The 17,684-nt window shown below is 32.7% G+C and overlaps 1 protein-coding gene across 3 annotated transcripts in view; it reads left to right on the plus strand.

Annotated features, from left to right (window-relative positions):
- HCN1 (hyperpolarization activated cyclic nucleotide gated potassium channel 1) overlaps positions 1 to 17,684 on the plus strand; it is a 612,097-nt gene that overhangs the window by 468,328 nt on the left and 126,085 nt on the right. For all 3 annotated transcript variants that reach the window (XM_074282554.1, XM_074282553.1, XM_074282556.1), the window contains one exon: positions 5,135 to 5,281. In XM_074282554.1, the coding sequence (XP_074138655.1) occupies positions 5,135 to 5,281 (147 nt within the window). The remainder of the gene's footprint in view (positions 1 to 5,134; positions 5,282 to 17,684) is intronic.

A 17,684-nucleotide genomic window follows, 5' to 3' on the forward strand; every position in this document is an offset into this window, starting at 1 on the left:
ATAGAATACTAGCAAAGTTTGATATGATAGATCTTTGGCGAAAGCTAAATGGAGACAGAAAAGAGTACACTTTCTTCTCAGCAGTTCATGTAACCTACAAAAAAATTTAACATATACTAGGACATAAAAACCTCAAAATCAAGTTCAGTAAGGCAGAAATAGTAAATGCATCCTTTTCAGACCACAATGCAATGAAAATTACATTCAACAAAAAGCCAGGGGAAAATAGAACAAAAAATAATTGGAAACTAAATAATCTCATACTAAAGAATGACTGGGTGAAACAGCAAATCAAAGACATAATTAATAACTTCACCCAAGAAAATGACAATAATGTGTGGGATACAGCCAAAGCAGCTATAGGGGGAAATTTTATATCTCTAGAGGCCTACTTTAATAAAATAGAGAAAGAGAAGTTCAATGAATTGGGCTTACAACTAAAAATGCTAAAAAAGGAACAAATTAAAAACCCTCAGAAAAAGACAAAACTTGAAATTCTAAAAATGAAAGGTGAGATTAATAAAATTGAAAGTTAAAAAAAAACACTATTGAATTAATTAACAAAACTAATAGTTGGTTCTATGAAAAAAACAACAAAATAGACAAACCCTTAGTAAACCTGATTTAAAAAAGGAAAGAAGAAAAGCAAATTGTTAGTCTTAAAAATGAAAAGGGAGAACTTGCCACTAATGAAGAGGAAATTAGAACAATAGTTAGGAGCTACTTTGCCCAACTTTATGCCAATAAATTTGATAACTTAAATGAAATGGAAGAATACCTTCAAAAATATAGCTTGCCCAGATTAACAGAGGAAGAAGTAAATAGTCTAAATAGTCCCATTTCAGAAAAAGAAATAGAACAAGGTATTAACCAACTCCCTAAGAAAAAATTCCTAGCATCAGATGGATTTACATATGAATGCTAACAACATTTAAAGAACAACTAATTTTCCAATGCTATATAAACTATTTGAAAAAATAGGGATTGAAGGAGTCCTACCAAATTCCTTTTTATTACACAGACATTGTACTGACACCTAAACCAGGTAGGCTGAAAACAGAGAAACAAAATTATAGACCAATCTCCCTAATGAATATTGATGCTAAAATCTTAACTAAAATATTAGCAAAAGGACTACAGAAAATCATCCCCAGGATAATACACTATGACCAACTGGGATTTATACCAGTGCAGGGATGGTTCAATATTAGGAAAATTATTAGCATAATCGACTATATCAATAACCAAATTAACAAAAACCATATAATCATCTCAATAGATGCAGAAAAAGCATTTGATAAAATCCAACATCCATTCCTACTAAAAACACTTGAGAGTATAGGAATAAATGGACTATTCATTAAAATAATAAGGAACATATATTTAAAACTGTCAGTAAACATCATATGTAATGGCAATAAACTGAAATCTTTCCCAGTTAAGACCAGGAATGACACAAGGTTGCCCACTATCACCATTACTATTCAATATTGTATTAGAAATGCTAGATTCAGCAATAAGAGCCGAGAAAGAGATTCAAGGAATTAGAGTAGGTAATGAGGAAATCAAGCTATCACTCTTTGCAGATGGCATGATGGTATACTTAGAAAACCCCAAAGACTGCTAAAAAGCTATTGCAAATAATTCAGAACTTTAGCAAAGTTGCAGGATACAAAATAAATTCACATAGATCCTCAGCACCATCCAAGAGCAAGAGATACAAAGAGAAATTCCATTCAAAATAGCTGTTAATAATATAAAATATTTGGGAATATATCTACCAAAGGAATGTCAGGAATTATTTGAGCAAAATTACAAAGCACTTGCCACAAAAAATAAAGTCAGATTTAAATAATTGGAAAAATATTAAATGTTCTTGGATAGGCCAAGCAAATATAATCAAGATGATAATACTCCCTAAACTAATCTATTTATTTAGTGTTATACCAATCTGACTCCTAAGAAACTATTTTAATGACCTAGAAAAAATAAGAACAAAATTCATATGGAAGAACAAAAGGTAGAGAATTTCAAGGGAATTAATGAAAAAAAAATCAAATGAAGGTGGCCTAGCTGTACCTGATCTAAGACTATATTATAAAGCAGCAGTCACTAAAACCATTTGGTATTGGCTAAGAAATAGAATAGTATATCAGTGGAATAGGTTAGATTCACAGGGCAAGATAGTAAATAAAAATAGCAATCTAGTGTTTGACAAACCCAAAGATCCCAACTTTTGGGATAAGAATTCATTATTTGACAAAAACTGCTAGGAAAAGTGGATATTAATATGGCAGAAACTAGGCATGGACCCACACTTAACACCACATACTAAGATAAGATCAAAATGGGTCCATGATTTGGGCATAAAGAACAAGATCATAAATAAATTAGAGGATCATACAATAGTTTACCTCTCAGAATTGTGGAGGAAGAAGGAATTTGTGGCCAAAGGAGAGCTAGAGATCATTATTGATCACAAAATAGAAAAATTTGATTACATCAAATTAAAAAGCTTTTGTATAAACAAAACTAAGGCAAACAAGATTAGAAGGGAAGTAACAAATTGGGAAAACATTTTTTACAGCTAAAGGTTCTGATAAAGGTCTCATCTCCAAAATATATAGAGAATTGACTCTAATTTATAAGAAATCAAGCCATTCTCCAATTGACAAATGGTCAAAGGATATGAATAGACAATTCTCAGATCATGAAATTGAAACTATTTCCACTCATATGAAAGAGTGTTCCAAATCACTATTGATCAGAGAAATGCAAATTAAGACGATTCTGAGATACCACTACACACCTGTCAGATTGGCTAAGATGGCAGGAACAAATAATGATGAATGTTAGAGGGTATGTGGGAAAACTGTGACACTGATGCATTGTTGGTGGAGTTCTGAAGGAATCCAGCCATTCTGGAGAGCAATCTGGAATTATGCCCAAAAAGTTATCAAACTGTGCATACTCAGCAGTGCTACTACTGTGCTTATATTCCAAGGAAATACTAAAGAAGGGAAAGGGACGTGTATGTGCCAAAATGTTTGTGGCAGCCTTTTTTGTAGTGGCTAGAAACTGGAAAATGAATGGATGCTCATCAATTGGGGAATGGTTGGGTAAATTATGGTATATGAATGTTATCGAATATTATTGTTCTGTAAGAAATGACCAGCGGGATGAATACAGAGAGGCTCGCAGAGACTTACATCAACTGATGCTGAGTGAAATGAGCAGAATTAGGAGATCATTATACACTTCAACACCAATATTATATGAGGATGTATTCCTATGGAAGTGAATATCTTCAACATAGAGAAGAGCCAATCCAATTCCAATTGATCAATGATGGACAGAATCAGATATACCCAGAGAATAAAAACTGGGAAATGAGTGTAAACTCATTTTTGTTTGTCTCCCTAGGTTATTTTTACCTTCTGAATACAATTCTTCATTTGCAACAACAACAACAACAAAATTCGTTTCTGCACATATATATATATATATATATATATATATATATATATATATATATATATATATATATATATATATATATATATATATATATATATATATAGTACCTAGGATATACTATAACATAGTTAATATGTATGGGAATGCCTGCCATCTGTGGGAAGGTTTGGAGGGAAGGAGAGGAAAAATTTGGAACAGAAGGGAGTACAAGGGATAATGTTGTAAAAATATTACCTATGCATATGTACTGTCTAAAAATGTTATAATTATAAAATTAAGAAAAAATTTTAAAAAGCCATTATGCAATTGATAGTCAAAGGACATGAACAGACAAATTTCATATGAAGAAATTAAAACCATTTCTAGTCATATGAAAAGGTGCTCTAAATCACTATAGATCAGAGAAATGCAAATTAAGACAACTCTGAGATACCATTACACACTTGTCAGATTGGCTAAGATGACAGGAAAAGATAATGATGAATGTTGGAAAACTGGGACACTAATACTTTGTTGATGGAATTGTGCATGAATCTAGTCATTCTGAAGAACAATTTGGAACTTAGCTCAAAAAGTTACCAACCTGTGCATACCCTTTGATCCAGCAATATTTCTATTGGGTTTATAATTCCAAAGAGGTCTTAAAGGAGGGAAAGGGATCTACACGTGCAAAAATATTTGTGGCAGGCCTTTTTTGTAGTGGCAAGAAACTGGAAATTAAGTTGATGCCTGTCAGTTGGAGAATGGTTGAATAAGTTATGGCATATGAATATATGGAATATTATTGGTCTGTAAGAAATGTTCAGTGGGATGATTTTAGATGGGGCTGACGAGACTTACATAAACTGATGCTAAGTGAGATGGGCAGAACCAGTAAATCATTATACATGCCAACAATAAGATTATACAATTATCAATTCTGATGGACATCTTTCCTACAATGATATGATTGAGGCCACTTCCAATGATCTTTTGATGAAGAGAGTCATCTTCACACGAAGAGAGGATTGCAGGAATTACTTGTGGACCACAAAGTAGCATTTTCCCTCTTTTTGTTGTCGTTTGCTTGAATTTTGTTTTCTTTCTCATTTTTTCCTTTCTAATCTGATTTTTCTTGTGCACAAGATAATTGTATAAATATGTATACATATATTGGATTTAACATATATTTTAACAAATTTAACATATATTGGATTATTAGCCATTTAGGGGAGGTGGGGGGAAGGAGGGGGAATTTGGAACACAAGGTTTTGCAAGGGTAAATGTTGAACACGTATCCATGCATATGTTTTGAAAATAGAAAGCTTTAATAATTTTTAAGTTTGTCACATCTTTTAGAATAAGCAATTTCTCTATTCCTTATAGAGAAAAATGCTCCTCATATAAAGAATGCTTACAAGAGTAGGGCATCTCCCATCAAATTACCATATATTTATTTGAAATTTCTTTTGGTATTTTTAAATTTTCTCTTGTCTAACATAAGCTTCTTGAGGGAAGGGGATTTTTCATTGTTGTCTAATTTAGGAGCATTGCCTAGAGTCTGATATTCAATAAAAAGCTTAATAAATGTTTATGTGCATATATATAGAAAAAGTTACAGTGGTTTCCTCATGTAATGCAGAATATAATGTCTTCCTCTTCTCTTTTTCGCTTGCAGTATAAGCAAGTAGAACAATACATGTCATTCCACAAGTTACCAGCTGATATGCGCCAGAAGATTCATGACTACTATGAACACAGGTACCAGGGTAAAATCTTTGATGAAGAAAACATCCTCAGTGAGCTTAATGATCCTTTGAGGGAAGTAAGTATATTCTCATTCACTGTTTGGCACAAGTTTGTCTCTTTTATTTCTTTGGGAGAATTTTATGTTTAGATCATGACTCAAAGGGAAAGAACAAGCCGTTCATAACAAAATAATTACCATTTTTCTTTTGCAACATGCAGAGAGTTCAGGATATGTTTTCTTGTTTTTTTTTTTTTTTTTTTTTTTTTTTTCCCTCTTTAAAAAATGAAATTAGGCAAATGTCCTTTTTGTCCTCATTTCATATCAGATGAGACTCCTGCTCCTGGCTGGGTACCCTTGTTTTAAAATCTCTATAAGTATATGAAATGCCAATTAATTCAAGTCCTTACAAATCCTGCCTATACTTGAGCATAGATCAGTATTGTTGTGTTATTGATTTATTTAGGCTTGGATTTATTTTATTAAAAAAAAACACACCTTCCCAAAGGAAATAGATGCATTGCATACATTTGTACTTTCCTTTTAGGCATAACATTTCAAATATATACATCTCTTTTTTAAAGCAGAAAGTAAACCTTCTAATTAAAGAGTTCTAATAATAATAAGAAACATTTTACTTTATATTAATGTTTTCATTTCAGTTTAATATGGACATCTTATTTAGTCATCGACAGGCATAATCTTTTTTAATCTATATTTTAACATTATTTTATTTTTCCAAATATATGAAAACATAGTTTTCAACATTTACCTTTCCAAAATTTCGTGTTTCAAAACTTTTTCTTTCTCTCTCCCTCCCCAAGATAATAATAATCTGATGTAGGTTAAACATGTACAATTCTTCTAAACATATTTCCATATTCATCATGTTGCACAAAACAAAATCAGATCAAAATGGAAAAATATGAGAAAGAAAAAAGTAAATAAACAATAACAACAACAAAATGAAAATATTATGCTTTCATCCATAGTCTTCTCTCTGAATGTGGTTGGCAGTATTCATCACAAATGTATTAGAATTGTAGGCTTTTTTTTTCCCTTCAAAAAGGAGTTGTAAACAAATCCTCATCTGTATCATTTTTTTTTCTTCTATTTTACCACTTGCTTTGGGATAATATACACAGAGAACTGACCTTGAAGTAGAGAATATATGGTTTCAAATTTCCCTTCTGTTATATATTGGCTATAAGATCACGGACAACCTTGCAATGTTCTAGGAAACTACTAAAATTAAATTGAAGAATAATTGACAACTAGGATTGTTAAAGGAAATTCCTTCATTGCACAGTTCTTTATATCATTTATCAGAATTATAGTTTATTCCTTTGTTTTTTCTCCAAGAGGAGGATGCTGTTTGGAACCTGTGGGTTTTTTTAGTGCCTATGGATGTGGAAAGTTCTTTCAATGATATGTGCTACAACTCTTTTAAAAATGTATCATCTTAGAGAGTCATCTGAGTTCCTGAGAAATTGAGGAACTAGTCCATGGTTACAGTGTTAATATGTATCAGAGGCAGAATGTTAACCCAAATTCCTGACTCTAAGTATGGCTTTCTCTGACCACTATTCCATGTTGCCCCTTTTCTTTCAAAGATTGTAAAATGAAATGGAAAAAAATGAATCATTAGATATAAAATTATTACCTCAAATAGAATGTTTTTCTTTTGCCTCTCTGCCACATTCTCTAATTCCTGTTATTGATCAATGAAAAGAAAAAAAAAATAGCTTAACTTGGGTTGGCTAAGTCTTTTAATCATTGTAAGCAATTTTAAATCAGTTTTACTTGGAAAATAAAATATTAAATTCTAAGGTAGAAGCCTTGTCTTTGTCCAATAACATAAGAATGCTTCAAAGAGATATATAGAATATTTATATACTGGGATATTTGAAAATGTGATGTTTCTTATTTTGAGCAAACTTTCTCAGCAAAGTTTCTGAGCTCCACTGTTTAAAGTATACATGCTATTTTCATTTTACATTGTAATTCATTTTACATTGGAATTCATTTTAAATTGGAATTTTTACTTTTAGATTTTACTTGTAACAGAAAGAGAATGGAAGCTAGAGGTATGCTTAACAAAAGTATTTCATTTAGTATTGAAATTGGTTTAACTGATAGGAACATCAATTTATAGTTTATAAGGTAGCTCAGAAATCACCAAATCCAGGTCCCTCATTTCATAGATGAGGAGTTTAAAGCTATGACAAAGAGAGATGTAGGGGATATTATTTGGCCTCTCATAAGCAAAAGTCAATCAAATAATAGATTCAAGATGAGGGTCTGTTATATCAGTGATACCAGACTCTTTGTGTTCCTTGAAGTAGATTTTCCAAGTCCTAACTCTAACAATTTTCACTGGATATTTCCCAAGCCTGGAATGTTCTTCTTCCCTATTGCCTAACATCTTTTGCTTCTTTTAATTCCCAACTAAAATTCACCCTTTATCAGAAAAACTTTTCTGATGTTCTTTAATGCTAATACTTTTTTCTACTGATTATTTTCAATTTTTTTGAATAGCTTATTTAAATAGATTTGCTTACATGTAGCCTCTAATTAGATTCTGTACACAAAAGCAGTGATTGTCTTTTGGCTTTATTTTTATTCCCAATACTTGCCACAATGCTTAACACATAGTGATGTTATTGAATGATTGGTTGATGTACACAATATTATTCATCATACTGAAAGAGCTAGAAAGAATTATAAAATATAGCCAAAATCCTCAGAGAGCTTTTATTCTAGCTGGGTAAATTAAGTAATATACAATTGAAGAAACAGGATTAATTGTTTCTGGGCAAAAATAAATGTTTCCAATAAATTGCACAACCATTGAGTGTTATAGAAGTTCCGTAGAGAGAGATCATTTCTAGTTAGGGAAGGCTTCATAGGATGTAGAACTGATAAGGATTCTTGTATTTGTACAATATGGAGCTTCTGTTGTGAGGGTCTGAACAGTATTGAAGTACAAAGTAAATAAAAGTCTATTTAAAGAATTAGCTAAGTATATCAATATAGGGGTTCCATAAGAGTAGAAGGAGCCAAAGCTCTGAAGATAGGTTAGAAACAAATTCTAGAAGACTTTGGAGGCCAGGATAAAAAGACTAGATATAATTATTAGGTTCTGGGAATTCATTGAAAGTTTTGGGACAAAGAAGTGACATGAGAAAAAAGGACTATTATCAGAATATGGGGTTGTTTGAATTTTTTGAAATGAATGGGAAAAGATCAAAAGAGATCACTTAAACTTTTGAAATAGTCCAAGAGAGAAGTGATAAGGCCCAGAATTATACAAAGAATGGAATGGAAAAGAAAACTTAGACATAGGAGAAATTGCAAAGGGAGTTCTAATCAGTCATGGTGACTAAATAGAAATGGGAAAGAAGAGTAAAAATTAATCTGTTATTCAACAAATATTTATTAAGCACTTGCTTATGTTAAATACATTGGAGGTGCAAAAAATGAAGTCCCTACTCTCAAAGATTTCACATTCGATCAAGACAGATTAAGTCTGAATGATTGGCAGGAGAGGATATAGTGATAATATGTCAATTTTACCACTCAAGTTTTCCTGAATAACTCAGTAAATAGATTGCAACAGGATTTACATTACTGGGGGTGGTGTATCTAGAGTATTTGTTATCAATTTTGTAAGCTACAATTAAAACACAGAGTACATGTTTAAAACCTTTAATTTTTATCTTTGCAATGATAGGTTTAGTTTGGCTTGATATATCATTGCACTATTCTGAGGTCAGAAAAGCCCACCAAATCTTAAAGTCTTTTAAAGTAACTTAAGTGGTTTTATATTAAAAAATGCTCTAAAACCATAGATTTTCATTCAAAAATGCTCATTGTTTTCTTTGAGAGATTAGAGCCTTCATTAGCCTGTGGTTGTTATATGAATCCTATATGCTGAAGTTTCATGGCCAAAAGAGGAATAAATCAGGTCTTTCAAATTAAATCCAAGTAGTAAGGGTGTCTCTGTCTCTCTCTGTCTATGTCTCTCTGTCTCTGTCTCTGTCTGTCTGTCTCTTTGTCTCTCTGACTCTCTGTCTCTCTGTCTCTCTCTGTCTCTGTTTCTCTTTCCCTCTCATTGTGTGTATGTGCATTCTGGGAAGTAGTGATTCTGTTTTCAGTAGTATAGTGAAATATAAAGGGGAAATTTCCTCTACTAATATATACCTTCTCTTCAAATTGTAGCCTCAGAGTATTTCCTAGGGCACTGAAAGGTTCCATTTTTACACATAAGGTTTCAAAAACCTAATTTGAATCTATGTGTTGCTGAATATGAAATTAACTCTCTTTCCATTATCCCAGGCTGTTTCTCAATAAAGAAAGGATATCTATAAGAAATTCTGCCCAAGCTCTGCTTTGTTTATTTTGTGCCACAAACTTTTCCACAAAAGTTTTTGAATAATTTCAAATATAATTCAAATAAGGAAAAATTTTGAGGCTATAAAATGGAATTGAGATGATAAGAGATATTTCTAACAGGGATTCTTTTTATTTATTTGATATTTTCTTCAGTTACATTCAAAATAAAAAAATACATTTGTTTTTATTTTTTGAGTTCTAGATTTTCTCTCTTATCCCTATCCACAATAAAGAAACCACTTGTGAAGTTACGCAGAACATTTCCATACAAGTCAAGATTGCCCACCCTAATGAAAATAAAAGCCTTCCAAAAATTGTTTAAAAAATAGAGAAAGAATGCTTCAATCTTTATTCAAATATGATCAGTTTCTTCTCTGGTTTTAGATAGCTTTTCTCATCATAAGTTCTCCAGAGTAGTCATGGATGATCGTACTACTGAATATAGCAGTCATTTATAGATACTAATCCCAAAACATTGCTATTACTTTGTATACAGTACATTTCATTTTTCTTAAGTTCATTGAGGACTTTTCAGGTTTATTTTTTATTTCCCTGAGAGCATCTTATGCATTATTTCCCATAAACAATAATACAATAATATTCCATCATAAACACACTACAATTTATTGAGTCATTCCTTAATTGATGGGCATACTCTCAATTTCCTTTTTTTTTTTTTTTTTTTTTTTGTCTTGAGAAGAGTTGCTATGAATATTTTTTGTACATATACGTTGTTTTCTCCCCCCCCAAAAAAAAAAAAAAACACAAAACAACTCTTCATATTTATACCAAGTACTGGTGTTATTAGATCAAAGGATATACACTAATTTATAACACTTTGGCACAGACAACTTTTGATCATTTATCAAATGTGGCATAGCTCTTATTTTTTATACATTTGACTCAGTTCCTTCTGTTCGAGAAATGTGACCTTCTCAGAGAAACCTGTTTTGAATTTTTTTTTACAGTTACTATTGTTAACTATATTCCTTTCCCGCATTTATTCTCTCTCTCCTTTCACCCTGTCCCTACTCAGCAGAGTGATACTGGCTACTCTTCACCCAATATGCCTTTTCTTTTATCACTCTTCCCTCCCCTTTCCATATCCCTTTCCCCTCATGCTTTCCTGCAGGGTAAGATAGATTTCTTTACTCCTGTTGAATATGTGTGTTATTTCCTCTTTGAGCCAATTTTGAAGAGAGTAAGGTTCATTCTCTTCCCTCTCTCTCTCTTCCCCTCCACTGTAAAAGCTTTTTTTTTTTTTTTTTTTGCCTCTTTTTTATGGCAGATAATTTGCACCATTCCACTTCTCCCTTTCTCTTTCTCTCAATACATTTATCTCTCATCTCTTAATTTCATCATTAAAAAAGATATTATCCTTTCATATTCAACTCACACCTATGCCTTCTGTCTATATATATAGTGCTATAATGAGAAAGTTCAAATGAGTTACAAGTATCATCCTCCCATGTAGGAATATAAACAGAAATAAAAAAAAAAACTTATTAAGTCCCTTATAATATCACTTTCCTGATTACCTCCACATGCCTCTCCACAGTCCTATGTTTGAAAATCATAGTTTCCATTTAGCTCTGGTCTTTTCATCATAAATGTTTGAAAATCCTCTATTTCATTGAATGACAACTATTTCCTCTCAAGGATTATATTCAATTTTGATGGGTAGGTGATTCTTAGTGGTAATCCTAGCTCCACTGCTCTCAGGAAAATCATACTTCAGGCCTTCCAGTGCTATAATGTAGACTTATTCTGACTTATCCACCAGAGTTGAATTGTTTCTTTTAGGATACTTGCAATATTTTCTCCTTGACCTGGGAATTCCAGAATTTGACTATAATATTGCTGACAGTTTTCATTTTGGGATCACATTCAGGAGATGATTGGTGGATTCTTTCAGTTACTATTTTACCCTCTAAATCAAGAATGTTGGTACAGTTTTTCTTGATAATTTTTTGAAAGATACTTTTCAAGACCTTTTTTTTTGATCATGACATTCAAGCAGATAAATGATTTTTAGATTCCTCTCTTGGATCTATTTTCCAGGTTGGTTGTTTTTTTAATGAGATATTTCATATTTTTTTCTGTTTTTGTTTTTGTTTTTGTTTTTGTTTTTGTTTTGTTTTGTTTTGTTTTGTTTTGAGGATTTTGCTTTATTGTCTCTTGATTTCTTATAAAGTCATTAGCTTTTATTTGCTCAATTCTATTTTTTAAGGAATTGTTTTCCTTACTGAACTTTTGTACTTCTTTTTCCAATTGGCCAATTTTGCTTTTTAAGGAATTCTTCTCCTCATTACCTTTTAAAATTTCCTTTGCATCACTCTCAATTCTTTTCTTAATTTTTTCCTCTATCTCCCTTACTTGGTTTACAAAATCCCTTTTGAAGTCTTCCATAGCCTGAGCTTGATTCTTATTTTTCTTGGAGGCTTTGAATTTAGGAGCTTTGACTTTGTATTAATCTTCTGAGTGTATGTTTTGATCTTCCTTGTCACCATATTTAAGACAAAGGGGTACTGATATGTCATGATGTAAAGAATTTTTTTGGCTGAGGCAATTGGGGTTAAGTGAGTTGCCTAGGGTCCCACAACTAGGAAGTATTAAATGTCTGGGATCAGATTTGAACTCAGGTCCTCCGGACTTCAAGGCTGGTGTTGTATTCACTATACTACCTAGCTACCCCAATGGTCAGAAACTTTTTTTTTCTTATCTGCTCATTTTCCTAGCCTATTACTTAATTTTTAATTCTTTATTTAAGTAGGGCACTGTTTCCAGGATAAAGCATGCATAGCCCAAGCTTCAGGATTTTTTGCACCTATTTTCAGAGATTGTTCTGGGGACCTGACCACAAGCTTTTTTCTTTCTTTCTTTCTTTTTCTTTTCTTTTTTATTTCTTTTTTTTTTTTTTTTTTTTTTTTTTTTTTTTTTTTTTTTGCCATGCAGCTATTAGGGATGTTCCCCCCTCAAAGTATATGTAAAATCTAATGTGCTAAATCAACAGAGTTCTGCTTTGCTAATGCTTGGACTGGCAGGTTGAGGTCTGGGCACTGGTATTGTACACAAGATTCCCACATTTGTTGCCACAGAGCCTTTACACTGACTTTCTAAGTCCTGCCTAGTGTTTCTAGGTCAAGAGGTCCAGAAGACTCTAGCACTACTGCTGATTCAGAGGTCTTGCCTTGCTGATGCTGGGGTATGGTTTGGGGATGGAATTAAGGCTGGGGCTGTGCTGATGAAACCTGTGCTGTAATCACATATCAGGCTCCCTCCCTGGATCCTTTTCTGCTGACTTTCCAATTCCTCTTTGGTGTCTCTGAGCTAAGGGATTTGTAAGCCACAAGTACTTCTGCTGATTCAGAGGTTGGGTTGGGGCAGGAGCTGTACATGGGACTCCCACCCTACTGTCACAGACCTTTTCTACTGAGCTTCTAAAATTCCATCAGCTGGAAAAACGTTCTGCTTCATTTATGGGGTGTTCTGATGCTCTGAAATTTGTTTAGAGTCATTATTTAAACTCCATAAAACACGGAGTAGTTTTTTGAGGGGAGGATGGCAAGTTTCTGCCTTTACTCCTCTATCTTAGCTCTGCCTTGATAGGTGATATTTCTATCAATTTATAATTTATTCCAAATTCCAAATTCCAAATTCCATATGCAAAAAGCTCCATTCAGTTGGTGGGTATTTTTTTTTCTAAACTAAATGTGTTAAAATTATTTCCATCTATGTGTCAAAAATTAAAATTTCAATATACTAAAGACAAGTGATCAAATATTCTGTTAGTATTTCTCTGAGGCTTATTCTATTTTGTTAGGCAAATCACAGTAGAGAGACATATCTCATATATTTCAGTGATAACACAGAAAGAATAAAAAAATGCACTTTTATTTCCAAATCTACCTTCTATTTTCTGAAATCATTTTTACCCTATCAGTGCCCATAAGCTATCAATGTGCTACCACACACACACACACACACACACGTACACACACACATACACACACCAAAACCACCATCACCAACAACAAAAACAAAAAATAAAACCAAAATAGGATTGCATTGGCTTAAAATTCTCTAGAGGCAGATTAAGTTCACTTTTATACTCTACCTGTCATTGAGGGTTCTTTGTTAAGTTTTTTAGCCAAGAAATAAACCTGTCTCATTTCAGAGTCTGCATGATCTTGACTCAGGCACATCTGAGAAGAACAGGAACTAGAAGGATTCAAAAAGTATCAAGGTTGTGGTTATTGTTATCTTTATAATAGAGTTGGGGACATTCAGCCCTTTGGTGATCTCAAACAATTTTCAATCTAATGCACAAAGATTCCCTAAGGGTAACTACCATGTAGGAAAATAAACAAAGGCACAATAGTCAGACCTAGTAAAGACTCTAGAAATAAGGATTTATAAAATACATTTAGCATTCTCACCTTAGAAATAGAAAACCATATAGGAAACATCCATTTTTTTTTTCTTTTTCAACCATTCAATTTACAAATATTTAAAAGTACCCATGTCATGGACAGATTTTTGTAAAGTGGACAGTGAACTTAGATGGAGAAAATATCACATCTTTATTTTCACTGGTCTTTAAAGGAAATTTAATAATTGTTTCAATTATGAATAGTTAAAAATATATTCTGAGAAGGGATCTAGAGGCTTCACCAGAAGTCCAAAGAAGTTCATCAGCACATGTGCATGCACAAGCTCAGGTGCGCGTGCGCACACACATACACACACACACACACAGTCCTAATTCCAAAGTCTTTTTTTTTTCCTTTTTCCTCTTCATATTACACTGAGTCACTACTAGTCTTCTGCCTTTTCCTGAGTCAAGGATATCAAGAAGATACTGAATTAGGGCTAGAAAGAACTTGAATCTACCTTCTTTGTTAGGTTCTTACTAAGTGCTAATGAGATAATGAGATATTAGGTTTTTACTAAGTGCTAAGTCGGTACTTAACAATTTTCTAGTTACGGCCTTTCCTGGGAGTTTGACTTGTGAATTCCTGGGGAAGAGCTTGCATGCTTAGGAGGAGCAAGTTCATTGGTTGAAGTAATTTTTCCCAGAAGCCCTTGCATTATCCCATGCCCATTATCTGGGAGGATAAAAGAGAGCAGCTCTGGAGGAAAAGGGAGTCTCTGCTCTAGACCAGACTTGAGGCAGCTCTCTGCAGGAAGGGAAATCACTTCTCTGGACCAGAGTTAATGGCAACTGTCTGGAGACAACGGTTCTCTAACAGGAAGAAGAATCTGTCCAAGAGATTTGAGTTGACACAGCAGAGAGTGATCTACAGCTTCTGGAGACAACAGCACGTTACACTTCTTTACTTTATAGATGAGGAAATTGAAGCTCAGAAAGAATTAATGGCTTGCTGTGGTTCACAAAGCTGGCAAATATCTGAGGCAGGATTTTAATCCATTATCAAACTGAATTCCATGTCAGCTAAAGTGACTGTCAGAAAAGCTGTGCAGATACCTTAAGATATATAATTCTAGAAATTAAAAAAAAAAACACAAAGACTATCATGATGCAAGAAGTGTGTGTGTATGTGTGTGTATGAATGTGTATGTGTGTGTGTAATTTATAAATAATGACAAAGAAATTGAGACAAAGAAAACATATTAAGCTAGGAATATAAAAGGAGGAAAAAGGTATAGACAATAATCATAATAGTCCAATATAACTATCTCAATGACAAACAACTTTGCTAGCGCAGGAGAAAGACTTTCAAACATAAAGGGAGAGACATTCCAATAACCTAAATTATTCCACAATAATTCCTCAACTCTAAGCTGCAGAATATATCATTTCTTGAGACCCTAGAATCACATACAATTTACCTGAATTTCAAAAAATATTCTCTGGAATTCTACCAGCACAGATTTGTTTGTTTGTTTTTTTATCTAATTCTGCTTCTGATAGACCTTTTCTACTGATCACTCTCTATTTTCCTTGCTGCTTGTGCCCATGAGTCTAGATATTTATTAGAAGCATGTCTGAATATGTCAGTGTGATCATATTCTAGGGCACTAAGGAGTCTGGGTAGCTATTTGTCCTATTGTGGTAATCCCTTGCACCAAAATTTTTAGTTCAGACCTTCCTAATCCTGTGTGTTATGCATCTCTTTGGCAATGTGGTGGAATCTATAGATCTCTTCTCAAAATAATGTTTTCTTTTAAATTACATAAATAAAATGTATAGTGTTACAAAGGAAACCACTTATATTTAAATGCATCTTTTATTTTTCATTGTTTTCTTCTGTATAAAATAGATTGTATTCTCTTTCTCATTTCTCCTGTCCCATCTTCCTTCGCCTACACAAGATACTCCTGGTTGTTTTTTTGTTTTTTGTTTTTTGTTTTTTTTTTTTCTGGGCATTTTCTAACTTCTGATGTCCTACCTAATCCCTCTTGTCTAGAACTGAAAAATATTAATAATGTTACATTTTAATTGTAGAGGGACTAAATGAAAAATATCTTCTTTCTTTCCTTATTGGTAATTCAGACACATTCAGTTTCATGTACATGGCTCAAGAGCTGAAAAATGGAGACTCCCCTTTGTTATATGAGAATTTCTTCAAAGTATAAGTACTAGAACAATTAATATAGAAGATGCTATGTATACCTATGCTAGAAGACTCATTATCACTGGCCCTCTTAGAAACTGCTAGTACAACTTTTAGAATGGTCACTATCCTGAATTCATTTAAAATAAAATACTAAATACAAAAAATTATGAAGGAACAGTTGCATTTTCCTAGGGGGGGGGGAAATTTTAAGATTTCCTCAAATTTCCATGTTTTAAATTATAATTATTATTGTATAACTAAATCATTCTCTATAATCCAAACCTTCTCTTGGTAGCTATTTCTTGTACAAGGAAGAATTTGGAAGTCAGCAAAGTTTGTTTTCAGATACTTCAATCTTCTCTCTACACTTTCTACTCTGACCTTCTTCATTCTATTCTGCAGCAATTTAATTTTTTTTTATTTTGGACCACCAATTTTTGTAACGTTTCATTCATGAAAAACTATTTCTCATGACTTTGTCTCAGAGTTTACTCCTCCTCCTCCTCCTCCTCCTCCTCCTCCTCCTCCTCCTCCTCCTCCTCCTCCTCCTCCTCCTCTTCCTTCTCTTCCTCCTCCTCCTCCTCTTCTTCCTCTTCCTCTCCTCCTCCTCCTACTACTATAACTGGATTTTAATTAAGAGTCGAAAGTCCAGGCTAAAAGAAAAGTGGATAGAACTTAAAGATTCCATAACTTGGTGTGGCTGATGTATTGGGGAAAGCAAATTTCTAAATAATACTGTCATCAATCACACATACACATATGTATACACATATCTATCATATAATTATAGAATGTATACACATATCTATCATAAATATAGAATTATTAATTAATAATTATCAGATAATTTAACTTATTATTAAGTTAATTCTCTTTTGATAAAATATTTTAAGGTTGCAAAAAGTTGCACCAAATTGTACTCAAGTGTTCCCTAAAAACACCAAGTCTCTATTTGTATCTAACTTTCTACTGGCAACAGACATCTATTTAGAGAAATAAAATACATTGTATTGATATCCCTATTTTCCATTGTGGTCTCTGGGCAAAATGCATGTGCTTTTAAAATGTCAGAATAATCAAGCATATAAAAGTTTGTTTATAATAATTCATATAATTGACATTTGAGAAATATGGTGGTTTTCTTTAAAAAAATAAATATTCTATATTTAAACTTATTTCATCTTTTATTTCTGAATCTATTACCTTTCTTCAACGTAATGAGCTATCTCATTATAATTGATTTTTTTTTCACATTTTAAAAGCTTTATTTCTTAAGAGATTATCTAGTTTCATTCCCATCTCTAGGCAATGGATAATGCTTGGGGTTGTTGAGAAGAAACTTTAAAATGTATTTATTAAATGTAAATATTAGGAAAAACTGATAAGAGTGTCTCACAGAGACTCACAGAAACCAAATACACTATGAAGGTACATTCTTACTAAGATACTAGTTTATACAGACCCTGATTCTAGCAAGATGACAAACTTGAGCTGTTGAGAAAGAG

Source organism: Sminthopsis crassicaudata, chromosome 1, assembly GCF_048593235.1.
Source record: "Sminthopsis crassicaudata isolate SCR6 chromosome 1, ASM4859323v1, whole genome shotgun sequence".
In the NCBI taxonomy this organism is placed as follows: domain Eukaryota; kingdom Metazoa; phylum Chordata; class Mammalia; order Dasyuromorphia; family Dasyuridae; genus Sminthopsis; species Sminthopsis crassicaudata.